General features: G+C 59.4%; 2 protein-coding genes and 1 long non-coding RNA gene across 12 annotated transcripts in view; 1 reads left to right on the top strand and 2 right to left on the bottom strand.

The window, feature by feature from the left end:
• Positions 1–23: 23 nt before the first annotated feature.
• On the bottom strand, positions 24–9,435 carry RNPS1 (RNA binding protein with serine rich domain 1). 4 transcript variants are annotated; one of them, XM_047837560.1, is made up of 8 exons: positions 9,339–9,434; positions 6,052–6,239; positions 5,659–5,814; positions 4,838–5,029; positions 4,391–4,493; positions 3,965–4,118; positions 1,416–1,557; positions 24–924 (listed from the first exon to the last, which is right to left on the bottom strand). In XM_047837560.1, the coding sequence occupies exons 2-8, from the start codon at positions 6,120–6,122 to the stop codon at positions 825–827; spliced, it is 918 nt and encodes a 305-aa protein (XP_047693516.1). In that variant the 5' UTR covers positions 6,123–6,239; positions 9,339–9,434; the 3' UTR covers positions 24–824. The 4 variants fall into 4 exon arrangements, with proteins under 4 accessions (XP_047693516.1, XP_047693515.1, XP_047693517.1 ...); XM_047837559.1 differs by having other exon boundaries at positions 9,243–9,374; XM_047837561.1 differs by lacking the exon at positions 9,339–9,434 and adding an exon at positions 8,947–9,085.
• A 306-nt stretch (positions 9,436–9,741) lies between these two features.
• On the top strand, positions 9,742–14,367 carry LOC125153986 (uncharacterized). 4 transcript variants are annotated; one of them, XR_007147642.1, is made up of 2 exons: positions 9,742–10,067; positions 12,599–14,367. It is a non-coding gene; the product is annotated as an uncharacterized LOC125153986 (long non-coding RNA). The 4 variants fall into 4 exon arrangements; XR_007147641.1 differs by having other exon boundaries at positions 9,742–10,485; XR_007147640.1 differs by having other exon boundaries at positions 9,742–10,485; positions 12,403–14,367.
• Positions 14,368–15,806: 1,439 nt separating this feature from the next.
• The window catches only part of LOC125154492 (phospholipid-transporting ATPase ABCA3), a 44,880-nt gene continuing 33,962 nt past the window's right edge, over positions 15,807–26,724 (bottom strand). For all 4 annotated transcript variants that reach the window (XM_047838873.1, XM_047838874.1, XM_047838871.1 and 1 more), the window contains 12 exons: positions 26,328–26,601; positions 22,903–23,107; positions 22,354–22,573; positions 21,912–22,070; positions 21,040–21,212; positions 20,470–20,598; positions 20,195–20,389; positions 18,459–18,646; positions 17,815–17,985; positions 17,347–17,537; positions 17,133–17,206; positions 15,807–16,691 (listed from right to left, as the gene is read on the bottom strand). In XM_047838873.1, coding sequence (XP_047694829.1) covers positions 16,560–16,691; positions 17,133–17,206; positions 17,347–17,537; positions 17,815–17,985; positions 18,459–18,646; positions 20,195–20,389; positions 20,470–20,598; positions 21,040–21,212; positions 21,912–22,070; positions 22,354–22,573; positions 22,903–23,107; positions 26,328–26,601 — 2,111 coding nt within the window. In that variant the 3' untranslated portion in view covers positions 15,807–16,559. The remainder of the gene's footprint in view (positions 16,692–17,132; positions 17,207–17,346; positions 17,538–17,814; positions 17,986–18,458; positions 18,647–20,194; positions 20,390–20,469; positions 20,599–21,039; positions 21,213–21,911; positions 22,071–22,353; positions 22,574–22,902; positions 23,108–26,327; positions 26,602–26,724) is intronic.

The raw sequence follows: 26,724 nt of genomic DNA, 5'->3' as shown, positions 1-26,724 counted from the left end.
GGCAGCGAAGCCAGTACTCAGTCTGCGGTCTAATCCCGTTTATTCAACACAATCCCTTCACTCTACACAACAAAGTACAAACACAACAGCGCCTAAAATGCTACAAGTTACAAAACTCAAAACAACAAATTTATAGTACTGACTGTACAATAAAAGCCAAAAAAGCAATGTACACGTTGCCACGGTAACCTGCGAGACCACAGTGAATGACAGGTACAAGGGGGGGGGGTCCTTGATGGCCCTGCGGAGCTGGCTCTCAACTTGTTCACCAAGTGCAGAGAGAAAGGGAGCCGCGGGATGTGGTGTGTGTGCATGAGTACGTGTAAAACCAACCATTTCCGGTGATGAACACAGGGTGTCTGACTGTAGATATTGGAGGAGGACCGGAGCAGGGGGAGCAGGGCCAGGCCAGCAGGATCAGCAGCCGCACGGAAAGCAGGCCCCTTCCTGAGGGACCCCGCAGACCGGCAAGCTTGGGCACGACCAGGCCACTGGCCCAGCTCCCACCCCCGGGCTGGGGCCGCACTGCCACCCGGAGCCCTGCGTTGTCCCTGCTGGCTTTGCCACTGAATGGACTCTGAGGAACTGCGAACGTGGGAGCTTTCTAGCCAGAGACCTGGCGGGCGTCTTTACAGGCACAACCCCAAGCCACTAACGCTCCTGCAGCTAGAACTCTGCCTTCAGAGGAAACGCCTCAATCGCCGCCTTCGAAGCCTGCCCTGAGTGAGGAATTTCTCTCCTACCAATCCTCCTGCCGCTACACAAGTGACCGAACTGAAGTGGACGGGACAGAAGTTCCAGGGTGCAGAGCCCTGGTGGCCTGCTTATCGGGAGGAGTTGGAGCTGGAGCGGCTCCTGTGGCGGCGGCGGCCGGGTGAGCGGGACCGCCGGCGCACCGGGGACCTGCGTCTCGGGGAGCGCGACCTGCGGGGAGAGGAAAGACCAAGTCAGACACCGAAGCTGGCACCACAGACACAGCTCCGCATCTCCGGCCGCAGGGCGAAGCTGGCTTCTGGAAGGAACGTTCTGTGGAGTTGCACACGTCAATGCTCTAAGCCAGGATGGCTCTCTGACGGCACCGCCTGGGAGCCCTTCCTTCCTGAGGGCCGTGCACGGGGCGGCTCAACACCACCAGCAGAGGAGGGCCGTGCTCTGGCCTCTGCCCAGGGACAGCCCCTCCCTCACCTGACTCAAACTCCTCTCCTGAGCCTTCCTGTCCTGTTAGCTAGGAAGGGGACAAGACCCAGACTCCAGGAATAGTGGTGCCACCCGCAGCGGTGCCCCCATAGGGCCGTCCCATGCCAGCCCACAGGCTGAGCAGGGCTCCAAGGTCAGCACTATCATGCTGTGTGTGTAAATGAAACAAACCCACACAGGCCTCAAGCAGTCCTCTGGGAGACTCCAAACAGACCTACCTTCTTCTCATCCGTGGGGGCGACCGACGCCACATGGGAGGTGGAGGCAGCATTCTCCTGGGAGGGCTGAATCTCCTGGGCGGTGGCCTCGGCCATGGGGCCAGCACAGCGGTGGCGGTGATCTCCTGGCCATCGATTTGTCCTGTTGAAAAAAAGATCAAGTCACAAAATATCACACCCAGTCACTACTGTGGGCGGTTTGGCCAGGAAACGTGCCTATAGCGTGGAAGCAAAGAGGGAACTCAGTCTCGAGGCACCAAGACCCCTCATGCACAGCAGCCACCAAGGGAAGTGCATCCAAGTGGACACTTGAGCCCGTTCACTCATGGGGAAGGGCTGTGCCCTGACCTGAGCCGGAAGGTGGGCCTAGCACTGAGCTGCCTCCTCTAGAAGGTTGGGAGGGACAGGCAAGAGGAGGGGCAGCAGTGTGGGGGCTCTGAGGGAAGCAGATGGGGTGAAATGTAAGAGATCCAGAAGGACTGCCCTCGAAGACGTGTGGCCTCTTAGCCAGGGGGCCTGGCCCCCTCTCCCGATACCCGCCGTGGAGATACTTTCCTCAGAGGGCTCCTCCCAGGGGACCAGAAGGTGGCCTCTGGGTGCTGGGTCCTGACGAGGGCAGTGTCCACTGTAAATGGGCCGCCGGGTCACTACAACGTGGCGGTGGATGGGGTGGGAGGGATGATCGGCACCCCTGTTTCTAGATGAGCTATGACTGCATCGTGGCTCGGGAAGAAGAAAGTACTACTGGGGCAGAGGAGCAAAACCAAACCAAGGTTCAGCTGTCAAGTCTGTCTTCAGAGTGTGGAAAAAGTGACTTGGGGAGGGGACTCTGAGTGCAGCCACGTATGTGAATGTAGCCGATGAGAACAGTGAAGGGAGGCGGCTCAGGATGGAGGCCAAGGAGCCTTCGGGGCCTCAGAAAAAGCAAGCAAAGGAGACCAAGGCGCAGACCCAGGAACCTCAGGGGAGCACGCACCCTGGCCCAGTCCAGGGACCGCTCAGGGGACCGAGCACAGCCCTCGTGTGCCCTCTCTCATCTTCTCAGCTCCTACCCTCAAGGCGACAGCAGAGATGGCAAGGAGGTGGCTCAGGCATGTAGACCTGTGTTCAGAACGCACTCGCGAGACTTAAGTAAACACAGCCTAAGGCACCCCCTGCCTCCGCATGGCCCATTGCCAAGGCCAGCCCAAATCAGGAACGTCAAGGACACCGATCATACAGCAATGAAGACAACTCTATCTTCTGGGCAGCTGCCAGAAAGGCCAAGCTCTTCCACATTCCTTCTGGAGCCAGCACGGAGTTGCTCCACTCGATGGGGCGCAGTACAGTATGTGGACACACACACAGATCCTACCAGAATCTTAAAAAACGTGGGCTATGACCATGCACACCCTGGACGTGGCCGAGTGTCCTGAATTCTTAGCAAGTGCTCCAGCTCTCAAAGACGCATGTTTGACAGTCTCTAAAATGAAGGTGTGGTTAAGATCAAGAGGTGGTGGGCACAGTTCATGACAAACTCCTAAAAAACTTCAAAGGGAGCGACTGGTTATGTTTTAGGATTTATTTTGAGAGACAGAGGGGGGCAGAGTGAGCGAGAGAGAGAGAGAGAGAGAGAGAGAGAGAGAAACCCAAGCAGGCTCCGGGCTCGGTCCCACGAACTGTGAGGTCACGACCTGAGCCAAAATGAAGAACTGGACGCTCAACCAAATGAGTCACTCACGCGCCCCTCAAAGGGATTTCAGTAGACTGAAGACAGCTAGCTTAGCGTTAAGGGAAAGTTCCTAGTGTCCAAGCTCCATCAGGGCTCCAGGAAAACTAGCCATCACACCATTACACTATTTTTCCAGTGGGCAACAGGCTTCTGAGGACTCCAAGGTTCTGGGGTGTTCAGATTCTTCCCTGCGTGGCCAGATACCCCATGCACAGTGCTGTGGACGGAGCCAGCTCTCGGCCCCAGCTGCGTAGATTACAAGAGCAGTGAGCTGGGGCGGAGACCGATTCCACGCTCCTCAAAGACACAGACGTGAAGACAAGATGGAAACCGGCCATCCAAAACTATTCACAAGTGCTCAGCCGCCGCCAAAACCATTCTGCTCAATACAAAACAGCTATAAATGTCACAAATAGTTACGATACAAGCTTGAGGGAGATGGGTAAAATGTATGAATTCAGCAAAGTAAACCTAAAAATGCTGAAATGTCAGCATAACAGAAGATGACTCTCAGAGAGGACTAGAGAAAACACTGCCATACAAAAGCCAAATGCTGCATTATTCACATTCATAATATTGTATAAAATAAACCCCTTCGTTCCTTAAGTTCTCACAGATTAGAAAACTCTAAAGATGTTAATGTATTCATTTTTGCTGAAATTTTCCCAGGAATGATATCTCATAAACTTGTTTTTGGTGAACACACCCCCACTGGTCAAAGATGGAGTCGGGCAAGAGCTGCAGGGAGCTGGTGGAAACTGGTTTGAAAGGTCCCTCCGCTGGGCCGAGGCCAGCCTCGCGCAGGGAGCAGAGAGGGGGCGCAGGCAGGGTCACCCACCTCCATCCATGTGCTTCAGAGCCTTCTCGGCCTCGTCCGGATTCTCAAACTCCACGTACGCGTAGCCTTTAGACAGGTGGGGGTGCATCCTTTCCACAGGCATGTCAATCATTTTAATTTTCCCGTAGGTGGAGAATATCTCCATGATGTGGTCCTAGAGGAAAGAAGGGTCACTCTGATGTGCACCCACCAATTACCCGTGTGGGAGCTGAGAAGTCACCCCATGACAATGACAAGCTAGGCACCTGGGGCGTCTCTCTCACACGGAACAACTCGGATAAAGGACTCCGTGCTCCCGCCAGTGTCCTCAGAGCCTATGTTCTCGGTTACCTCCAGCAAAGGCCAGCTTCTCTGGTTTTCCATTTAAAACATTTGCAGAAGAGACGTGCCCCCCTCTGCCCACTGGACAGATCTGAGATCCCTCACCTTGGTCACATTCCTAGTGAGCCTCCCGATGTGCACTTTGGTGGGTTTAGGGGAAGGACTCCGCCTTTTCCTTTCCTTTTCATCTCTTTTGGGTGGTTTGGATCTGATTGAAAAAACACAACAACAGAAACAATTTCTGTCAAGTCAAAAAAATTTTTTAGGTGGGGCTGCTAAGTGCTACTGTTGAGTTTTTTATAAGGCAGCTTTCCCTACCAGTTCGTGTATATTCCTGTCACCTCTGCCTCAGAAATCCGACTAAGTAAGACACGGACTCCTCTACAGGCTACTTTTATAACAGCTACCGTCACTTTATAGTCCCCAGTTTGCAAACTAAGTTCCCAGATGACTGACAAGTTTTGGGGCAACCCCTCCAAACCAAGACCCCCCCCCCACCCCCCCACCCCCCCACCCCCCCGCCGTGGGAAGCGGTGCCGGAAGGGAGCTCACTTGGAGCGGGAGCGCCTCCTGTTGTCGTGCCTGCGTCGAGAAGGACTCGGCGAGCCAGACGAGCTGCTGGAGCTGGAGCTGCGGGAGGTGCTGGAGCTTCCCGAGCGGCTGGATGCGGAAGAAGAGCTCGAGCCGCTGCTCGAGCCAGTGCTGGTGCTGGAGCCCGAGCTGGAGGTAGAGCTGGACCGGGACCTGGCCAGGGAGACAGAAGTGTCACAAGCAGCGGCGGAGGGGAGCCTCTCTTCCCAGCAGACGCAGACGAGCCTGTACGCGCTCATGCTCCCAAGAGGCCACCGCGGTCCTCATTATTTTCCAACCTCCATGCCGTCCCCCCACCCTGGGGGGTGGGGACGATATCTACCCCAGCCTTCTCTAGCCAAAGCCCCTGGCAGGGACAGAAAACAGCATTCAAACTGCGCAGGGGCAGGAAAGGAAGGAGCCGCTTCCTAGCCACACAGAAGCCTTGACTGCTGGGAGGTACAGAAAGAGCCTGCAGGTCAGAACACCAATCCATCCTGGAAGGTGGCTACCGAGGGGCTCGGGCTGGCGCTCAAGTGAAGAAATGCAAGCTTTAGGCTCGGGCAATCCAATCACAACTAAAGAAAAAAGCACCTGAGAGAAAAATCTACCCCCAGATGTCTCATTCGTCAACACCATCCTCCATAGGGAACTGGAGCAAACCCCAAAGCATTGTGCTACAGTTAAGGCCTTTATTAACAATCTCACAATCTTCTGTGTGAATAATTCGGACTACAGAGCAGTGGGCAGGCTCAGCGGACAGAAAGGGGCGTGGCTCTCAGGGCCCCGCCCCGCGGCCCCACCTGGTGCTGCTGCTGCCGCTGGAAGCGCTGCGCCTCTTCCGCGTTTTCTCCCTGCCCCGGTCCTTCTCACTAGACTCCTTGGTGGCCCCTTTATCTTTAGAACGATCCTTGGACTTCTCATCAGAGCGGTCTTTGCGTTTGGTAGGAGAGGGAGCCCTGGATGGTGAGGAAGAGTGTGAGATCACCAGCCCCTCTGACCAAACCCTGAAACAACACTACCCAGGAGGGGATCCAAAGGGCTACAGAGACCCCAGGTGATCACAGAACAAAACGGTCTGTGGCTTAGGACACTTCACTGTAGAATGTGAGACATTTCCAATCTTCCCCTTTCTGAGGGTCCCTAGTAACGAGCACCCCCAAAGTAGCACTAGAAAAATCTGACAGAAGGATTACCTAGTGCTGGACTTTTTATTATTTTCTTTGACTCCTAGCAAGCTCTTCTTTTTCACTCCTGATAAATCCATTCTCCCCTTCTGAGGTGTTCAAAGCAGCAATGGCGGCCTCACTTATCTGAACTCTCACTTCTAACTCGAGTCTGAGAAACGATCCCTAATCGATTGCAATTTACGCCAAAGTGCAGCCTAATAACAAGATAAAAGGATTTACAGAGTGAACGTATTGGCAAGGCAACAAATTCGCTTTGCAGTCAAAAGGCGAGCACACGAGAAGATGGCAAGGAACACAGTGAGCAGCGAGCGTCCACAAAGCCGGGAACACACAGGGACCGCTTCCATTTCCTTGGGGAGGGTCCCACCCCCACAGGTAGACCCTCACCTCAGTTTGTGGTCTTTTCCTTAAGGAAACGGTGGTGGCGCCCGTCACTGTTATTTTACAGGAGGTACAATACCCATTTTGCACTCATAGGTTTGATGAGCCCTCTACCGCCCCCCCCCCCAATACCACAGCACCACATTTGCATGCAGAACAGAAAAAAACCCCAAGAGTGGCTCTCCTGAAAGGGTTACTGGTGTGGTCAGATCTCTTGTTTAACTGCTGTGATTTCCTCGTAGGATACTTTGGATCTAGGCTACGACTGGAAGCAAAAACCATTTCAAAAGCGACAGGTAGCATCAAAACATTTAATACCCAAATGCAAACAAATAAAATGTTCCCCTATGAACATTTAAAAAGCAGTCATTGCACGGTGCGCCTGGGGGCGGAGGGTTCAGTCAGTTAAGCCTCCAACTCTTGATTTCGGCTCAGGTCATGATCTCAGTTTGTGAGACTGAGCCTGCATCAGACTCCTCGCTGACAGTGGAGGGCCTGCTCGGGATTCTCTTTCTCTCTCTACCCCTCCCCTGCTCTCTCTCAAAATAAATAAACTTAAGAAAAAAACCCAAAAAAGAGTCATTGCAAATGCAACTTTAGTTAATGATAGGCAGATAGAAGTGTTACACCAGAGGCTACAACGTACTTCAAAATAGAATAAAAATATTGACGCGTAAAAAGCAAATGTGGTAGAAATGGGACTTGTACGATCTAGGTGGTGGTTATGAGGGTAGTCACTGCAATTCTTTTAACTTTATGCTTACATTTTTTCCCCCAAATCACATGCGTGTGTGTGCGGGGGCACTAGAACTGGATGGCACTGCTCATAAAGGTTTAACAAAGTGTCTGGACTGCAGCATGTGCTCAACAAATGGTCATTAGTACCATTAGTGAGTGTTACTTCAACAAACTTCAATATTTGCAGTGAGGTTTTCCACAATTTGCTTGAGTTGCAAGCAAAGGTCTCAGGTACTGGTCTCCACTACTCCTAGTTCCTCTTCCTCAACAGCCTGTAAGTAACCTGGACACAGCAGCCAACTGGGATCCTGTTTCACGTTGTGTAGGGGTGCCCAAGATCCTGAATAAATTCTGTGACTCCAGAGTGAAGGCCAGCTTCGGATGATCAGATTAGAGCAGAAGCAAGCAGAATGCCACCTTTGCTGCTCTTTTCCAAGCTGATAACGTCGTTTAAGATGTTCTGCCTTAAAACAGTAAGGTGCTATGGGCACTGAGCAAGCAACACTGGAGAAGCTCAGTGTCCTCCGACAAGCGGGAAGTGTTAATTCACTGGTTAAGCGTCCGGAGTCAGTGTATCTGTTTAATTCAGAGCTTTGCTGTGTGACCTTGGGTAAGTCACTTAACCGTTCTGAGCCTCAATTTCTCAAAATCATTACAGTGACAATTACAGTTCCTACACCTCCATAGTCACCAAGATCATTAACCAAATTTATTACTCATGAAAGAAACTTGGCACCTAGTTAAGGCTCAATCAATGTTAGCTTTCCTTAGAAGAAAGGGACGTTTTTCCACGTTTGGAAGCTTTTTCCCCACGTGAACTCTGGTCTCCCAAAGTCACACATAATCTCTTGAATGCTCACCAGGGGTCCCTGAACCACCCGGTCAGGATCACCAAGTGCAGTACTGTCCAATAGAAATAGAGTGTGAGCTAAAATCCTAAATCTTCTAGCAGCCACATTAGGTAAGCTAACAGATGAAATTGACTTTCAGTAATACAGTGGACACGCTATACCCCAAATGTTATCTTTTCAACACACAATCAGTATAAAAACTCATTAGTGAAATATCTGCACCCCCACCCCCCACTAAGCCTTTAAACCCTTCGATTTGGCCTAGGTGTATTTCAAGTGCTTCGTAGGCACATGTGACCGCAGACTCCCGCGGCCCCCCCCCCCCCCCCCCCCCCCGTGTGCTCGGTGACAACAAGCACCACCGGAATTCTTAAACTCTACGAATTAAGAACCACAGGCTGAGCGAACACTTTGCTGGGCGTGGCCGAGTGCTAGAAAGCAAAGATTGAGGCTCTCTGTTCACACAAGTTCAGGTAACAGCACAGGACCTTGGTTACCTCCCCCATCCTCCGGAAAGGTGCGCGTCCAACAGCCAGAGAGAGAGAGAACAATTAGTTAAACCTCGAGCAGATGGCGTTTCGGCTCAACTCTTCAGAGCACCTTCCCCATTTAAAAGCACATTTTAGGCACAATTCATGCGAAATAAAAGAAAAAGCCACGACTTCCCTTCGTGGACTTGAACCTTCCCGTAACCTCCCTTGTGGGGGGTAACCCGTCCAACGGAGCTGCATGACATCAGGGGCCGTATCTCCAAGGACTCCCGCGGAAAACGGCACCCGGGAGCCTGGTAAACGGCCGTGGAGTCATGTCTGAATTAATGGCCTCGAAGGGAGGCTCAGCCGGTCTCCCAGGGCACCCCACCAAAGCCACTCCGCACCCACTGGCACGGGCCCCACGCGCGACCTCGCCGCCCCCGTCCGCGTTCACTCACAACTCCCCAGTCCAGGCGCCGGGCCGCGAGCGCTTCCAGGGCAGGGCCTGGCGTTGCGGGCCTGGGTCTCCAACCCGGCGAGAGAGCCCCGAAGGCGGAAACCGCGCTCCCGGCTGCTCCGAGTCCCGCGGGCCTAGCAGGGCCCGCCGCAGAGGGGGACGATCTGAGGCGCCCTTCCGCCCGCCGCGGCCCCGACCACTTCCGGGCCGCGGCCTCGGCGCCTCCCACTCCACCCGCCCCGGGCCACACTCTTTCTTCTTAGACCCGGTGCCGCGCCGCCAGGCTGCCGTCCCTACCGAGAGGCCGAGGAGCGGGCCGGCTCCACCACGCGCCCCGCCGAGCTTTGCGGGCGGTCCCCGGAGCTCGGATGGGGTCGGATTCCCCCAACTTACATCTTCCCGCCGCCGCAACCTCCTCCCGCTCTCCTCAGCCGCTAAGGCCGGCGCCGCTCTGGCGTCAGGGTTAGGGAGCGGGAAGGCGCCGCTGTCGGGCGCGCAGCGATGACGTAAGCGCCCTAGCCAATGGGCGCGAGCGAGGGGAATGTTAAAGGGCCACGGCCGTTTTTGGCGAGGCGCGTCGGCGACTCTTGCTCTAGCTCCCTTCCTGAGGAGGTGTCTGGGACTGCCAGGGGCTGGCTGCACGCCTCAGGGGGCCGGCCGATTGTGGGACCGCGGTCGGCAGGGCCGCGCCGCTGGGGCAGCCCCCGGGGCGGCGCGGAGGGAGTTAACGCAGTGGCGGCCTTGCCCCAGCCCTCGCGCGTGCGCACTGGGCAGGCGGCGGGTCTGGCGGTAGCCCGGGCGCGCCACCCTTGACCCCGGTGCTTTGCACGCTGTGCGGCCGGCTGCTGGACCGAGGGCGGTGCGGGCGCTCCGGCTTCTGGCTGCGGGCCGTGGGGGGTCCCGCGGGGTTCAGGCGGCTCTGGGGCCCGAGTGGGTGCGGGGCTGGGTTCGTGCGGTTAAAAACCACGTAAGGTGGGCGGAGTGACCGTGCGGACGCCGCTGCTGCGCGGACGGAGCTCGGCCGGGTTCCGAGACTAGACGGGGGACAGTGCGACCGTCACGAACTGGGAGCGAACATCAGGGTAGAAGACAGGATGCGGAGGGGGAAGCGCCTCCGAGGAGGTGACACTGCGGCTGAGACCCGAGGGGGAGGGGGCGCCCGGCAGAGGGAATAGCCGCGCTACGGCGTTGCAAGAAGGGAGGGGAGGCTAGCGTGGCGGCTCGCAGGCCAGGCTACGAAGGTGGAGTTGAGCGGTGGTGGGGCGACGTGGAGGATGTGCAACATCCGGAGCCGAGGCTTCACTCTGGCCGGTGAACAGCGCAGGCAGGGAGGCAGTCAGACTCCTGGCAAAGCAGTGGCCCGGGCCCAGGCAGGAGGCTGGGAGAATAAAACCCGGCACCAAAGAGGCCAGCGCTTTCGGGTTTTGTTCCCCACGGGGCCGCCAGCGTTCCCCCACCCATGTCCGGCAAGCGGTTGTTACTGCATGACCCTTGGTGGGAGCAAGGAAGGTGCACCCCGCCCCGGACGTTGTCCGAACAGGTAGGTGCATCAAGGAAGAGAAGGGAACGGATCGAAATCGGATCTTTCTGGAGAAAGGAATCACTGTGATTTGGAGACGGACTAACCGCTAGGACAAGGACAGGGGAGCCCAGGTTGCAGCTTGGTGACCAGACGGTTGGTGCTGCAGACGCTGTCTGCACGTCATTGTTCTCTGCGCTCTGTGGTTTTCCCAGCCTGTGGATGGTGGTGCCTTTCCCTGTCCAGCCAATCTGGCCCCATCCGGAGGTTGTCAGCTGTGCCCCAACACCTTCACCCCGGGCTGGGGGGTGTCTCAGAGTCACGGACAAAAGGGAGCCCGGAAGGAGCAGCCCCCTCCTGTGTCCCTTCTGCTAAGGCACCAACACATTTCTAGGGGGGATGTGTTGGCAGGCAGGCAGGCAGTCCGGTGCAGGGGCCTCCCTCTGGATTTAGATTTGCCCTGGTGTGGTGGGGGTGCATTTAGAGCATTGAATTCTCTACTGTCATTGTCACGTCTGCCATGGCCATGCACGGAGGAGTGAGTGGAACAGAGGGCAGCCCTGGCTCTGCCCTGCAGCCGTCAAGGGGCCCAGAGGGTCAGCACTGGGGACAGGGTGGCCGTGGCAGCATGTCGGAGCCCCACACATCCTGGGCCCACCATCAGTGCATGCCCAGGGCCGCACCGGCACCCTAGGTGGGGAGGGAGTGGGCGAGCAACCCCACCTTGGCAAGGGTGGGAACAATTCAGCCGGGCAGCCAACCCCTGCTACTTTTTTAAAAATGAGCGGAATGCTATAGTTTGGCATGCATATAAATTTTAACACGTTTTATGTTAAATCTAAAAGCATGATTTATTCATACACATGAATTTAATCAAGTTTGTTTCTAAATATTGCTGATTTTTGTTACCAAGTGTGTTATCAGCTGTTGAGCTTTAAAATTTGAGCATCTTTTGCCGTTTTGAAGATGAACAGAATGTATTCAGAAGAAACATAAGGAAATAAATCTGGAGGCCGCCTGCCCCCTGGCCTTCCAGGAGTTCTGGCTTCACCCTTCTTACACCCCTGTGCCAACTTACTGAGGCCCTGGGGGCTGAGGGCTGGCACGCTACGTCCTTTGGGGACCTCGGGAGGCCTTTGGCCCAGGTTTGGTGGAGGGGGGTGGGGCAGGGCTCCTGGAGACTGCATTGGGCAGCCAGCCCCAGGCCTGGAGCACTATACCACAGGCATCTTTCAGGCTTTGCCAGTGTCCTGAGCCCCTCCCTTCCCTTCCAGGGTCGGGGGCCACCTGCTGGCATGTGGCGCTGCTCTCCATTTGGAAACGTACCCTTGTCAAGACAGAATATTCCCTCTGCCTTCATTCTCTGTCGGCCTCTGCAGTGCTTGCCCTTGGAGGCTGGTGACCGGGGACACGGAGAGGGTTTAGTGGTAGTCTGGATGGTGCTGGAGGTCACAGTGCGCCATCCGGGAGCCTCAAGTAGGCATCGCATCCCCAAGAAAGGACTCCTAGCTACCGCTGAGAGTCCCTGCACCAAGGACAGGGGTGGCCTGGCCAGGTAGAACAGAAGAGTTTGGGTGGAGTCAGGGAGGCGGTGATGGCTCGGTGGCCTTGAGGGAGGCATTAGAAGAGGAGGCCTGGGTCTCTCTGTGGAGGTGAGAGCCTGCAGCCCCTGCAGGAGCCCAGGAAGAGGCACTGGCTGGTCCTTCTCGGTGGCCAGGCTGGGCCTTAAAGGGTCAGACAGCCAGCGAGGGTCTGGAGTTGTGGGGAGCCTCTCTGGCTGCAGGCTTGTGCCTCTAAGGTGTGGGTTGTCGGGTCCTGAGACCTCTCCCATCTCCCTGCCAGCAGGTGACTCTGGACTCTCCTGGGGGTGGCTGAGGAGTGAGCTGGGGGCTTGTGCTGGTTTTCATGCCCAGAGCCCCATGTTCATTTCTGCCCCAGGGAAGTCAAGGATAGCGTGCCTGAGCCGGGGCGGTCACAGCTGGGCGCGGAGCAGTGGAGCTCGTACGCTGCATCGTTGGCAGACCTGTGGGCCGTGTCGCAGTGTCGACTGGGGCCAAGATGGCTTGGCCCTGCTCCCAGGACCTACGTTGTGCCATCCACAGCCAGCTGACTTGGGACTTCTCCAACCCTGCAGGCGTCTGATGCCAGCATCTGTGTGGTGTAGGCTGGGCCCCAGGAGCGGGGCCTGGGCAGCCCTGTGTGTTGAGGAAGGAAGGCAGGGCCCCCGCTCCCCGGGCCCGACCCCGTAGCTTCAGCTCCTCGTGCCTGTTTGAGGACAACACCAAGTGGGCCTATCAGGTGGGGATGGGACTCCAGGGCCCAGCGCCCTGCTTCCTGGTGCTCTCCTGGGCGGGCTGCCGGGGTCGAGACCTCTGCCTTGTCGCGCCTTCTCAGGCAGCCTCTCAACCTACCTTCCCTGAGCCCCCTCGTGCAGGGACCCCAGGGGCTTTGCTGTCCTTTGGGAAAGGGAGATAGGCTTCAGGGACTCGAACCTCCCAGGGTTTGGAGGTGGACCTGAGCCGGGGTTCAAGGAAGGCACCTCGTGTCTGCAGAGTGGGATATCACACGTGGCCCGCTTGCCTCAGCTGAGGGGTGGAGTGAGCAGCCTAATCCTGACTTTGGTTTTGGGGGGAACTCTTAGAACCTCTGTGGCCACCTCTTTGCTGCAGGAGCCCCTCTGTGTCCAGATAGAGCCCAAGCTGTCTACCCAGGAACGTCCCTTGGTGTGCAGGTAAGGGCCACAGGGTCTGGGTGAGCGCAGGTGGCCCTCCCTTCTCACTGACCAGTCTGTGTGGGAACGGCGGCGGGGGGGGGGGGGGGTGGTCTCAGAGGACCTGGCTGGCCTACACCGTCGGTGTCGTGCTGGTTCCCAGAAGCGAGCCGAACAGCAGCTGGCATGGGGTGTCCTGCAGATGCCATCGCCAAATCTGTTGCCCAGGCTGGTTGTCTAGCCCCGGGCTGGCCTCGGAAACCTCCCCCCTCACCTCCAGGTTCTGGCACTGTGGGTGTCCGGGCTGACTGCTCTGGGGCACTGGGACGTTGCTGTCTCTGTGGTCAAGGGACTGACTGACTTCAGCCCAGGCTCACGTGGGTCCAGGCTGGACCGGACGGGCTGGCTCCTCTCCCACCTGCGATGTGTGGTCATCCCCAGGCAGCTTGCGGCCACCCTTGGACCAGCCTTCCGGCCTTCCTTCCAGCTGCTGGCCTTGGCTCACTCCTTCTTCTGCCCTGGTCCTGTCAGCTGCTTTGTGAGACAGGGCTGAAGGTCCCTGAGACTGAGGTGACCTTCGCTCCTCCTGGAGTCCTGGATTGAAGATCTGGATTGGCGTTTGCCCAGCAAAAAAACCTGTCCAGTTTGTTTTTCTGTGTCCCTGCGACCATAGGGTCAGGGACACCATGGGGGGCAGGGGCTGGGCCCTAGGGTAGGGTCACTTCTGCTAGCCTGTGGGTCTTCCTAAGTGAGGTGGGGTCTCGCCAGCTCAAGTGGACCACGAAGGCACACTTGTGGACCCCTTGAGGATGCGAACCTGCACACTGCAGTCGTGGTGGAGACTGGGATCGTATCCTGGGACCTGGCTCTTATCTGGGGTACCCAGCTAAATAAAGGACCCTGTGTCCCGGCTCCCTCTCCCTGGAGCAGCCATGTGCCTGCGTTCTGTGCAACAACGTGGACACAGAAGCACATGACATCCGGGAGCTGTGTCCTCCTCCCGTCCCCCTGCTGCTTCTGTCTGGAGCCTCAGGGTGACCTTGAGCCCAAGAGCAGAGCTTGAGGGAGGCCTGCACCTGGACAGAGCAGGCAGATGGAGGCTGGCTTCCTGAGGCCTTGTCGGCGACAACACCCAGACCACTGTCTCTGGACTTTGTACTTGACCGAGAAATAAACGCCTGTCTGGTTTCAAAGCTGCTGGGACTGGGCCTTCTGATGTGCACAGCAAGCCGGCTGCAGTCTCCATTCCACAGGAGTGGTTTCTGGGGCCTGGGGGTGGGGTCCCCTCGCCCTGTGACCTGCTGCCTGGCATTCTTTCCCCAGAAAGCAGTGGATGGGGCTCGGCCTAAGCCCTGCCCCCAGCAGGGTCTGCCCAACCCTCCCTGTGGAGCAGCCCCCTCTAACTTCTGAGTGCAGGTGTCCTGCCGAGGGGCAGTTCACCGTCTGTGTTTCGGTCGAGCCACACCATCGGACGGGGCAGGATCTTACACAGGCTTGCTCTCGGCCCTCACGTCGGTGTCCGCCCCTTGGGAGCCCCCGACCAGGCCCACGGGGTAGGCAAGGTGCGACCTGGTCTTCTGGGTCTGCTGATGAGCTGGGGAGGGGCAGGGGTCCAGCAGATGCAGCAGCTCTTTGGGACCAGCATGTCCAGGGACCCTCTGGGCCCCAGGGTCTGGGGGAGAGCGGGATGGGCTGGTGGGGATGAAACAGGCCAGCTCTCCTGTCGGGGTGTCCGTGGTCCTTCCCCCTCTCCCCTGGGCCCGGAGCTGCATCAGTTCAAACCAAATCAGGTGGGCTCCAGCCCCGGCTCCTTGAGCTCTACTGCAGATGACTTGGGGTGCCACAGGGACCCCAAAAGTGGTGCTCCTTCCTGCTGCTCCTGGGGTCCCTTCTCCCTAACTGCAGTTGCCAAGCTCTATGCTCCTCCCACTGCCCCCCCCCCCCAGGCCTGGTGTCGGGCCACAGGCCCACCTCCCAGAACACGCCTTCTGTGGGGCTCATCTTGGACCACACCGACCCCCGAATTAATTTTTTATAATGTGGAACTAAATGCTGATGGTGTAAAGAATTCCAGGGGGAACAGAAGAGCTGGAGGCCACGGGCAGCATTCACAGACCTCCAGAGGCCAGTAAAAATGCAAATGGGAAACTCCTGAAGGAGCCACGGTGATGAGACAGGTCTTCCCTAAAACTGAATTCTGCGGGGGGGTGGGGGGGGGGGTGGGGAGGGGGCGCGGTGTCAAAAGGACATTTAGAAAACCGTCAAGAAATAAGAGTATAAATAAAAAGGGAGCTGTTGTGGAGGAAGAATCTTCTGGAAAATGGCCTAAAACCCACAAGGGGCCCTGGAGTCAGAGCCCCGCCCCCCCAGCTTCCCCCTCTGCCCCGCTGCACTCGCGCTTCCTCGTGTAGACCAAGGGTCTGTCAGGTGCCCATTTAACCTGCTTCGGCACTGGCAGGTCTGGCTTATTCCTCCAGCTCCTGGTGGTGAGTTCTGGAAGTTACCACGTACCTGGCAGAAACGAGCTCTAGCTTTTTTGTCCGTGTGAAACCTGATGTGGGAGGCCCGTGCTAGGCCTGCAGGCCAGTGACCGGGCCCGTGACCCCCATCTCGTGTGACTCACAGACGTGGCCATGTTCCCTCCCAGACTTTATTTTCCGCACAGAGTCACCACGCGGTAGGTGCACCCCTCCACAGACAGTTACTCGGTCCCGCCCCGGGCCCCGGCCGGCCTCCCGCGGGCGGCTTCTCAGGAAGCCCGTCTCGGGACGAGGGACCGCCTTCTCCCCCGGCCCCAGCTGACTCTGGAAGACGCCGGTGGGATGGGGCCGGCCGGCCGGGCGCGGCGTCCGGGCTGTGTGGCGCAGTGACTCCCGGGACCCCCCCGGGAGCCAAGGCCGCGGTGCCTCGTCACAGCCAGCACCTCCGTCGTGGACGGCCACGGGCGGCTTTCCCTCCGCTCTGGGCAACCTGGCGAGCCCTGCTGCCCGCTGCCCGGCAGACTTCCCGTTTCACCCCCGGGGAGGCTCCGTGCCGTGTGCGAACGTGGGGGTGTCCCGCGTGCTCTCGTCACGAGCACTTCAGCTAATTCAGCCCCTTCCTGAGCGGCTCTCTGCCCAGAGACCCCCAGGCGTGCCCGCGCGGGCTGCTGGACCGCTCCTGGCCGGGCCCCGAGTTCCAGAGAGGGGCTTCGGCGCCTGCCTCGGACATGGACGTTCGCGTGCCGGTTTGCAGCGTGACGGCGCCGAGGCCCGGTCCCTACTGTGCCTCGATTCTCGTGTCCGTTACAGAAAATAGTGATTAGAAATAAAGGTGCAGGGTAAGATGAACCGGGAGGGAGGGGACGCCTGCCTGGGCGCCCGCCTGCCCCGCCCCTGCCGGCTCCTCAGGGCCCCTCGTCCTCGGCGGGCGGCTGCAGGTGCGCGAAGCTCAGGAACACTTGCTCCAGGGAGATCTGGCTCACGGAGTAGTCGTCCACCGCGTACTTCTCCTTGGCCTTCTCCAGGACACCAAACACCTGTGGGAGCAGAAAGGCTGCTGCCAGCAAGCCCAGGGTGGGCTCCTCGGCTGGCGTGCGAAGCCCCCCGGCCACGGCGGCGGTAAGGCTCTCAGAGGTCCCAGCTCTGCCCCAGCCTGGTCCCCGGAGCACCTGCAGGGAGCAGCCAGCCCTTCGGGGAGCAGGGGGCTGTGCCGCACGGCGGGGGGCCGGGCCTCCCCCAATCTTGCCAGCTCAGAGTGTGACCCTGGGCAACATATATCCTCTTTGCGGGTCAGTTTCCTTTTTTACGCCAATTTTTTTTCTGACTTAAGTGAACTTCCAGACCTAGCGGATTTGGGGGTGAGAGCTAGAGCAGAAAATGACTCTCCTCTTTGGAAGGAGCCTAGAGGCGCCACAGAAGGAGTCATTCCTGGAAGGGCCTTCCCCAGCCCCAGCTGTGCTGGCAGGGCCCACACTCACCTTGGCCCAGCTGAGGTCCTCCCCGGGCAGGTGGTAATGGACCATCCCTTGGTGCTCGTCCTCCAGGACGCTGCCTGCACGAAGGAGACGCCGTGTCCCCGTGAGGGCCTGGCTGTGGGAGCCAGGGGAGAGCCGCCCGGGACCCTGGAATCACGGCCCTCCTCCCGGGGGTCACGGGCCCGGGACTCGGCAGGGATGAGGCACGGAGACACACCTGGGAAGGTCAGGTTCACAAACGCCTTGAACTCCTCCAGGGCCTCCTGCCGCCCTTCGCTCCGGACCTTGGCCCGCAGGGAGTAGCCGCTGCCAAACTTGCTCTTGAGGTGCTGTGGGCTGCCCAGGCACTTGAACTGGCCCTGCACCATGATGGCCAGCCGGGTGCACAAGGCCTCACATTCTTCCATGCTGGGGAGAGGGGCAGAGGTCTGACACGGGGCCAGGGGCGCCGATGCCTGCCTCCCACGTCAAAGGCTCATGTGGGCGGGCCGGTGTCGTCGGCCAGATCGAGCTGTTCCCGATTCCCGTGTTCGGAGGGTGGGCCACACGGTTAAGCCCGGGGACTTTCCTCACAGATTCTGAACCAGCTGCTGGCTGGTTGTCTGTCCACCCGGCCCCACCCAACCCACCCCTTCCACACCCCCATTCTGGTTCTTCCACCGACCCCTAGAGACCCCGGCTCTACCTATGAGAGGTGATGACGATGGCCTTGCCCGACTCGCGGGCCCGTGCCACGGTGTCCCAGAGCAGGCGCCGGGCCACGGGGTCCATGCCGGTGGACGGCTCGTCCAGGAAGATGACAGAAGGCTCTCCGAGCAGAGCAACGCCGGTGCTCAGCTTTCGCTTGTTGCCACCACTGGGGGCAGAGAGGGTGGGGTGAGACAAGGCTGACAGCACGGGCTCCCCATGTCCCAGCATCGGACAGGTCCCAGTGATTGCTGGGAGCCCCAGGTGAACAGGAATGAGGGCAGCATGATGCCTGCGAAGCCGACCGACCTGGCAGTGTCAGAGGCCCCACGGAGGCCTCTGTGCCCAGAGGCTGTGCCCGGGTGGTCAGCATACACACCGTCTGCACTAAAGGGGGCCTGACAGGGGCCCGACGCCCCCTTACTAGTGGCCTTGCCTCCGGGCAGCGGGAACAGGCAGGGCAGCCCGGTTCCACCCGGCACTGCCTGAATCATGCCCCCCAGTCCCCTTTCAAAGCCACATCAACGGGTATGGGCTCTGGCCCCCGACCCGTTTGGCTGCCCCCTGCTTTATCGTAAGGGAGATTCCAACTCTGCCCTGGGCAGACGTGGGGCAGGGAAGGGGACCCGAGCGCAGGCACACCTGTACGTCCTGACCAGCTTGTTGGCATGAGGCTCCAGAAGCAGGCCCCGAAGCGTGTTCTCCACGCAGGCACCTATGTGGCGCTCAGGGATGCCCCGGAGCCGGGCGTACATGACCAGCGTCTCTCGGCCCGTCATGTGGTCCAGCAGAGCGTCGAACTGGGGGCAGTAGCCGATTCGCTGCCGTACCTGGAGGCAAGATGCGGCAGGTCCCCCAGGCTCCGCCCAGCAGGTGTGTCTATGGCCACCCACGGCCCACTGCCAGCATGCTGCGCTTTGTCAGGGACACGGGACGTGCTTGGCCGGCTCGGGGAAGCACACCTGCCACCCCACACCGATGGCGCAGAGGTGGGCTGGGGCCTAGGCGACCACGGGCGCGTGGATGGGGTAGTGAGGACACGCGCTCGTCGCCGTGAGAGTATCTGCTGTGCGACAGCTCATCCACCCATCAGGCATGTAACATGTCTCAGGCCTCCCTTTCTTCTCTGATGGAGGGCACGTTTGCTGGTGACACCTTTGGGGTGGCTTGTCACCCAGTCAGGTGATGCGGTGGCAGGGCTCTGAGCGGCGGGCCCCGTCCAGCAGAGCCAGGGCCCCCTGGGGCCGGCACCTTCTCCCGGACCACTCTGGCTGGTGGGGGACCGTGGATCCCAGACACGGGATTTCTTTCTCCTCGCCTTCCTGGCCATTTCTAGGCTTCCAGAACCTCTGTTCAGTCGGCCTGGGAATACTCTCAGCCACTGCCCCGTCAGTTAGTACCTTCCCCGGAACTCAGACTGGATGTACCCAAGAGTCCCCTCCCTCCCCAGCCTCTGGGTCACATTTATGGTTTTCTCTTGCCCGCGTATGTTTCTAATCTCGCTTATTCCCTTCACCATGGCAAACACAGACGTTTTATGACCTGGGCCTGGCGGCTGCACAGCTCAAGCAGTGGGCTTGCATCTCCTGCGGGCACCTGTGTGTGCGGGTTCTAGGCACGGGCCTTGGTTTCTTGGTGTGTGTGCACTGCTCGTGGGTCCCGAAACACTGTGTGGGGCTTCTTGGGGTCTGGAGAGGAAGGCCTTCCTCCACACGGTGTGGGCTGTGCTCTGGGGGCAGGGCAGACCAGAAGCCCCCAGGACATGCAGTCGCCGCCAGGCATGGACACACAGAACCTTCCACCCAATCCCCAGCGGTAGAGGCAGCGGGAGGGCAGCCTGGATCCTCCTCACCTGGCCCCACGTGGAGAAGTCTCCTGGGACACCCCTGCCACGGGGGATACAGGCCTCAGTTTCTCCCCTTTACCCGGCAAGGCCCTGAGACCCAAGCCCAGGGAACACAGCATGCCCTCTGCAGAGCCGGGTCACTTGCTGTCTCTCAGGGCTCACAGATCTTAGCCGGGGCTCCTCACTGAGCATCGGGCTCTACGATGCTCTTAGCAGTGTGCTTTGGTGAACTTTTACCCGGCTTTGGTGCAATGCCTGGTCTGAACGGCCCAGGGCACCACTACGATAAATCTGTGCGCACAGGCTGCAAACCGCTGTGAACTCTAGGTGCCCGGGTCCAGAGAGCGGCTTCTCAGAGAGAGCCCGGACCTGGCTGCCAGCCCGGCCAGGACAAGGGGGGCGGCTCTTCTCTTCCTGTCCTGTCTCCCCCTCATTGTTTGCTTCGCTCTGGCTCCTGGTCACTGCCTTGTGAACTGTGAGCCAGAAACGAGCCCATCCCTGCTTCCAGGGTGCCCCGTCTTCCCACACCCACCTTCCCGATTTCCGAGCTGATGCTGTAGCCCCCGACAAAGGCGTCCCCGGAAGTGATGGTCTCCTCCCCGGTCAGCATTTTGAAAGTCGTGGTTTTCCCTGCTCCGTTGAAACCCAGCAAGCCGAAGCACTCTCCTTTCTGGACCGCGAGGGAGATCTTGTCCACGGCAAGCAGGGGCGTCCGCTGCTCGTATACCTGCGGGGCACGGGCACTGAGGCCTGGAGGCAGCGGCACAGGGGTGGAACCCGGGGAGTTGGGGGCAGAGGGGGCCTTACCTTGGAGAGCGCCTTGATAACCAGAGGAGTGTCCAGCAGGGACTCCAGGCTGGGGGCCAGGACCCGGTTCCTCTCGTCCACCACATCCTGGTCCTCGGGAAGTGCCGATGTCCGAGAGTACGCTTCCGTCTGATCGTTCCAGAGAAAGACCGCACCCGTGAGCTCCGGCTCAGGAGGTCCTTCTCCGTGGGACACGGGATGGGGGTCTCTGAGACTGCTCATATAGGGACTCGGGACTTTCACAAGGATGGCTGGGTGGGCCCGGGGCTGACACTGGCATCGAGGGGAGGCTGACGGCCAAGGAGAAAGGCCTGTGCAGGACGCACCGCGAAAGCCGTGACACTTGGCTGAGGGGGTGCGTGGACGCGAAGTCCTTCCCAGAGGGGTCTTCACGTCAGAGCACCACCTCGCCCTGGGTTCACGTGTGTGTCCAGTGCGGTCCCGCGGGTTTTGTTTGCGGGGTGGGGTGTGTGTGGCAGACACGAGGGCCTGGACGCCTGCACCCTGCCGGGTGGCTGAGCCCCAGGCCCGTGGCGGCGGAGGCGCGGGGAGTGCCCGGGACCCACTCACCAGCGCCCGCCTCCTCCGGAAGGCACAGAGGCAGGTCTTCAGCCTCCACAGCGTGTCCGTCTCGACGAGGAAGAGCAGGCTGAGGTAGGCAAACCCGGAAGCAGCCATGGAGGTCACGAACCTGCCAACCCCCGGGGCGCTCCACGCGTAGAAGTTCTGCTGGTACCGGATGTCTGTGCGGGCGAGGGAGTGAGCGCTGAGCCCGGCCCCGGAGCGCTCTCCTGCCCCAGGTCCCGGCCTGAGCCCCTCTCTGGGCCCAAGGGCACCTGCACACCAGCCCCTCGGCAGAGGCCACGAAGGCCCGGGATCCATTTGTCATCCTTGTCACTGCCCCTCAGAAGCCCCGGGGACTCCCCGCGTTTTGGGGCAGTTCTACCTTGCGAGGGGTGCCCGTGACAAGTGACCGGGTCACACCCTGGCTCACTCACACGCCCCTTCCTCCCTTGGGGACGGCACTGGGATGTGAAGATGGGACACCTCCTCCCTGCCTTGCCATGGTCACGGTGGTGACAGCTACCACCGCCGAAGACAGCTCCAGGCACAGGAAGGGCCTGTGGGAGCCTGAAAGGTGGCCCCAGAAAGACGCGTCCATGTCCTAACGCCCAGAACCTGTGCGCAACCCCACTTAGGAAAAGGGTCTTTGCAGGTGTAGCTTAGGGCCCTGAATCCAACGCCAGGCGTCCTTACAAGAGAAAGGCAGAGGAAGATTTGAGATACAGAGACGCTGGGCCGCGGCCACGTGAAGGCAGGCGCGCAGCCTGGAGGCAGCGCACAGGACTGCGGGAGCCCGGGCTGTCTTGCGGAAGGAGCCCCTCCGTGGGAACAAGCCAGGCAGGAGTGGGGAGGGGCGGCCGCGGGGCCCGGACACTCACTGTATTTCCGGCAGTAGTGTGCCGCGACCTCCGACGAGGTGCAGTATCGCCTCATCTCGAAGTTCTCGTGGAAGCTGCTGACGGCCATCCCCAGACAGTGGTTGGGCAGCACCAGGAACACGTGGTCCAGGGTTCTGGACAGCTCTTCTAACTTCACCGCTGTGGGGAAGGGCACAGATGAGTGGGCGCTGAGGGACGCAGGACACCCGCCCCCAGGACATGTCCGCAGATCCGGAGGGTGTGTGGGCCGGGTGCCCCGCTGGGTGAAGCCCCCTCTTCCTTGGCCCCCTCCCCCCGCTGCCGAAACTGCCAGGCAGAGCCGCTGGCTGCCGGCCCAGTGGGACCACCTTTGGCAGAAGGGCCTGAGTATGGCCTGGCCCAGTGGCCACACTGGTGCCACCTGGCCCCCAGGCACCTGGGGGGTTGTCTCTAAGGCCCCCACCTGGGATGCGCATGATGGTGACCACGAGGAAGGTGGCTATGCCCGACAGGATGTTGAATATGGTCAGCCTCGTGTAGGCAGTGGCCGCTCCCGAGAAGAAGAAATTCATCAGGTACATGAGGGGGATGATGGCCCAGCCGTAGAGCATGAGCAGCAGGAGGGCGTCGGCCATGTGGCCGTCGTGCGTGAAGGCGTGCACGTCAAAGGCCTTGAACACCACCTGCGGCAGCACAGAGGTAGGCGGTGCCTGGGGGCCCTGTCTCCAGGGTGGCTTTCAGCCCCGGGACTCCCCCCCCCGATGACACCCCCCCCCTTCTCCCCTTTGCCGTTGGAGCGGTCACCAGGGCGCCCCACGCCCGGACCTTGCCCGCCACAGTGGGATAAAGGCTGGGGGTGCAGACACAGGTGAGGGGTGTTGCCGGCGGGGTTCCCAGCCAGCGTCCCAGAACTGGGGCTGAGCTGCCAGCGCGGACCTGTGGTCTGCGCAGAGGCGCCAAGGCAGGGCCCCGGGACGTGCAGGGGAGGGTCCCCGCACCGCACAGCCCTCACCAGCAGCAGCAGACTGGGGACGAGGAAGGACATGAGATCCCACAGCAGAGCGGAGAGCCAGAAAGTAGCCACGTGGACACCGCTCACAAACTGGACGTGCTTGGCCTGGACGGCCCTCTCGCTGACCGCCAGGATGGAGAACGTGCTGGCCAGGAACGCCATGGCGAAGAGCAAGTTGAGGGCAATGTCAAATCCCTTCCGGCTCCTGCGGAGCGGGGGGGGACAGGGCAGGTCAGGGACTGAGCACAGTGAGTCCGGCCAGCATCCATCCAAAGCATGCGATGGAGGGGCCAGGCAGTAAAGGGGTTTAAGAGGGAATGCCGGAGCTGGGGGGGGGGGGGGGGGGGGCGTGTCTCCGAGCCAGGAAAACCCCTCCCTGCCAGAACAGCTCCTCCTCTGGGCTTCCTGCCCCCCGTGATGGACATACCACTCTCCCAGTTGCCTTCAAGCTGTCCCTGCATCCCCCACGTCCCCCAGACACTCAGGCGATGGCCCCACCATCGCTGCCTTTCCCACATCTCCTGAGGACCCCCTGCCTTGCTGGCCCTGCCCTTGGAGGACCCCATCGGCATCTGCATGGCTGCAGTGGTTCATCCCCCCCCCTCCCCCCCCCCCGCCCATCAGGTGCATTCTGCATTAGGTTGCCAGCAACACCTTCCAGAAACCACCACTGATGGCATTACTCTGTTGCTCAGAAACCTCCTGGCTGTCTCAATAAGCAGGGCTTCAACACGTGGATGTTACTGGCCAAAAAAAAGAGGGAATTAAGTATCCACACTACAACGTGGATAAGCCCCTGAAAAGTGAGAAATGCCGGTCACAAAAGGCCTCTTATTAGATGATTCCATTCACACGAAACGTCCAGTACAGGCAAATCCATGGAGACAGGAAGAGAGTGGAGGCCGTCTGCAAAAGGAGATGCGGGTGGGGGGCAGGTGGCTGCTGGTGTCCCGGGGCTCCTTCAGGGTGTGATGGCCACGCAGTAAGATTGTACTGTGGTCCAAGAGGCACATGAAAAGGTGCACAGCATCACTAACCACCAGGGAAATGCAAACCAAAGCCATAAGGAGAGATCCCCTCTCCCCGGCCAGAATGGCCAGCACCACGAAGAGAGAATGTGCTGGCGTGGATGTGGGAGAGGGGGGCCCTCGTGCCCTGCTGGTGGGCATGCAAGCTGGAACAGCCACTCTGAAGAGCAGTGGGCAGGCTCCTCAGAAAGTTAAAAATAGGGGGCGCCCGGGTGGCTCAGTCGGTTAAGTGTTCGACATTGACACAGGTCATGATCTCACAGTTCATGGGTTTGAGCCCCGCATTGGGCTCTGTGCTGACAGTTCAGAGCCTGTGGCTTGGTTCAGATTCTGTGACTCCCTCTCTCTCTGCCCCTCTCTTGCTCTCTTTCTCTCTCTCTCAAAAATAAACAATACAAAAATATGTGTATTAAAAGAACAACAGTTAAAAACAGAACCACCCTATGACCCAGCAATTGCACTTATGGGTGGTTATCCAAAGAAAATGAAGCCTCAGGGTGCCTGGGTGGCTCAGTTGGTTGGGCGTCTGACTCGATTTTGGCTCAGGTCATGTTCCTAGGGCCATGTGATCGAGCCCCACATTGTGCTCTGCACTGAGAGTGGAGCCTGCTTAGGGTTCTCTCTCCCTCTCTCTTTCTCTCTCTCTCTGCCTCTGCCCCACTCCCTCACTCGCACACACTCTCTAAAATTAAAAAAAAAAAAAACAATGAAGAAACCTCCCCCTCCCCATGTTCATAGCAGCGTTATTTACAACAGCCAAAGCAGAAACAACAGCATGTCCATCGACAGGTGAGTGGAGAGAGAGACTGTGCTAACATACACAATAGAGTATTTTCCAGCCACAACAGAGAAGGAGAACCTGCCGTGTGTGACACGTGGATGGGCCTGGAGGGCACCGTGCTGAATTAACTAAGTCAGACAGAGAAAGACGACTACCATAAGATCTCACTTACACACGGAATCTACAAACGAAACAAAAAGGAAGTCACAGATACAGAGAACGGACTGGTGCTTGCCAGGGGGTGGGCAAAGCGGGTGAAGGGCATCAACTAGCTTCCAGTCATAAAATAAGTGAGTCCTGGGGATGCCACGTCGGGCACGGTGACTACAGTTAAGGTTAACCCGGTACTGGGTTGCTCATTTGAAAGTTGCTCAGACAGGATCTTAAAACTTCTCACCACAAGGGAAAAAACTTTTAACTACGTGTGATGAGGGTGATGAGGGGTGTGAACCAGACTCTCTGGGGTCATCCTTTCACGATGCATCTGTAACTAAAACAACTGGGACAATTCTATCAGATTCGGGGCTGGCCCCGCCCTGTGAGTACTAACAACCACTCCAGCCCACGTCACAACAGGTGACCTCCGTCTCCTAAAGCTGCTGAAACAGAACCAAAGTTCCTGCCGCCCCGACCTCAGCTGACCTGGGGGTCTCCTCACACAGAGCCCACCGGGAAGGAGCTGCCAACTTCCTGATGCCCCCAGCACAGTCCCCCACCCCACCTGTGGCCGCTGACCACCCCGCCCAGGTCCGAGGGCCCCGCAGGCCTGTGTCCCCAGGGCCCAAGCAGAGCGGAGGCCCCTCCCCAGGGCTGTGCGGCGTTCAGACCACCAGTCCGACCCGCCACGAGTGTTCATCCGTGTGCCCGCCTGTCCCCGGCAGGACAAGGAGGGCACAGAGCGGCTGCTGTGTCTCTGCTTTCAGGGTAGACACAGGAGGTAGCAGAGGGGGACGAAGACATCGCAAGGCCCAGAGCAGTCCGGTGTGTGTGGGGGGTGGGGATAAGCCTGCCCCTCCCCGTTAATTAATCGCCCCACATGGAGTCACTGATCTTGTTCTGAAACTGATTTTCTTGGCCTCTTCAGGACGTTCTGGGGTTTAGGGGCGATTAGGGGGCTCTGTGACCAGCATGGGGGAGAGTCCCACACATACCAGAGCATGACAAGGCCTGAGAAGAGAGAGGCCCACAGGGCTCCCTGATTTGAGGCCACCTTGGGCAGCGATACCTGACTTCGCTGTGTTCTGTATTCGGGTTCACACACAGAGGCACTGCCCCGGGCACAAGCGTGTGCCGAAACCCCCGGGGACAATGGCCAGCAGGAGCCGGGTGCAGATTAGGGAAGAGGGCACGGCTGTGCTCCGAGGCCTCAGGATTCCCCCCTCGGATACTTCAGTATGTGGGATAGGGCCTCCCCAGCTAATCTGTTGTCTGAGGAGACAGTGAATACGCAGGGCTGGGGAAAACGTGGGGCAGAGGTTCCCTGGCCCAAACCCAGAAGCTTCCTGAAGGCACAAACAGTGCTTCATCCGCCTATGTGGCCCTTGGTGGCCCTGGCGGTGCCCGGTGCGAGGCCCTGATGGGTGGGGGCAGGGCCCTGGCAGGGGCGGTGCACCTACTCGTTGAACTGGTCCTTGGCGGCCTGCAGGGCGCTCCGGGGCTGGGGGTAGTTGGAGACCACGATGGAGGCCCGGGGGCCGCACAGCAGCTTGAACAGAAGGTTGTCGACGACAGCCAGTGCGGTGGCTGGGGAGTGGTACGCCTGGTTGTTGAACAGGGCAGTGACAACCGTCCGCTCGCCGACGTCTCTGAAGGACACGGCCACCAGGCACCGCTCGTTGAAGCCACCTCCCTCCACTGAAGCCCTGAAAACCAGGAACTCCTCCAGGTCACCTGGGGGGCGACAGAGGGTCAGGAGCGGACGACGGCCCCCGGGGCACGTGCCCGAGGTGCCCACTCTGAGGAGCTCGGAGGCCTGGAGGGGCCATGGCAAGGAAACACCACCTTCTACCCTCG

Source organism: Prionailurus viverrinus, chromosome E3 (assembly GCF_022837055.1).
Source record: "Prionailurus viverrinus isolate Anna chromosome E3, UM_Priviv_1.0, whole genome shotgun sequence".
Taxonomy (NCBI): Eukaryota; Metazoa; Chordata; class Mammalia; order Carnivora; family Felidae; genus Prionailurus; species Prionailurus viverrinus.
Note: the sequence above shows the minus strand (reverse complement) of the source record. Positions and strands in the feature narration are given on the sequence as shown.

Bases quoted from the DNA above. Each gene is read 5' to 3' on its own strand.
- RNPS1 (XM_047837560.1), bottom strand. From the start codon at position 6,122: ATGGATTTATCAGGAGTGAAAAAGAAGAGCTTGCTAGGAGTCAAAGAA. The intron at 5,030-5,658 runs GTGGGGCCGCGG...CTCCCTGGCCAG, and splicing joins AGCGGCAGCAGCAGCACCAG to GTCCCGGTCCAGCTCTACCT. The intron at 4,119-4,390 runs GTGAGGGATCTC...TCTTTCCTCTAG, and splicing joins TCACTAGGAATGTGACCAAG to GACCACATCATGGAGATATT.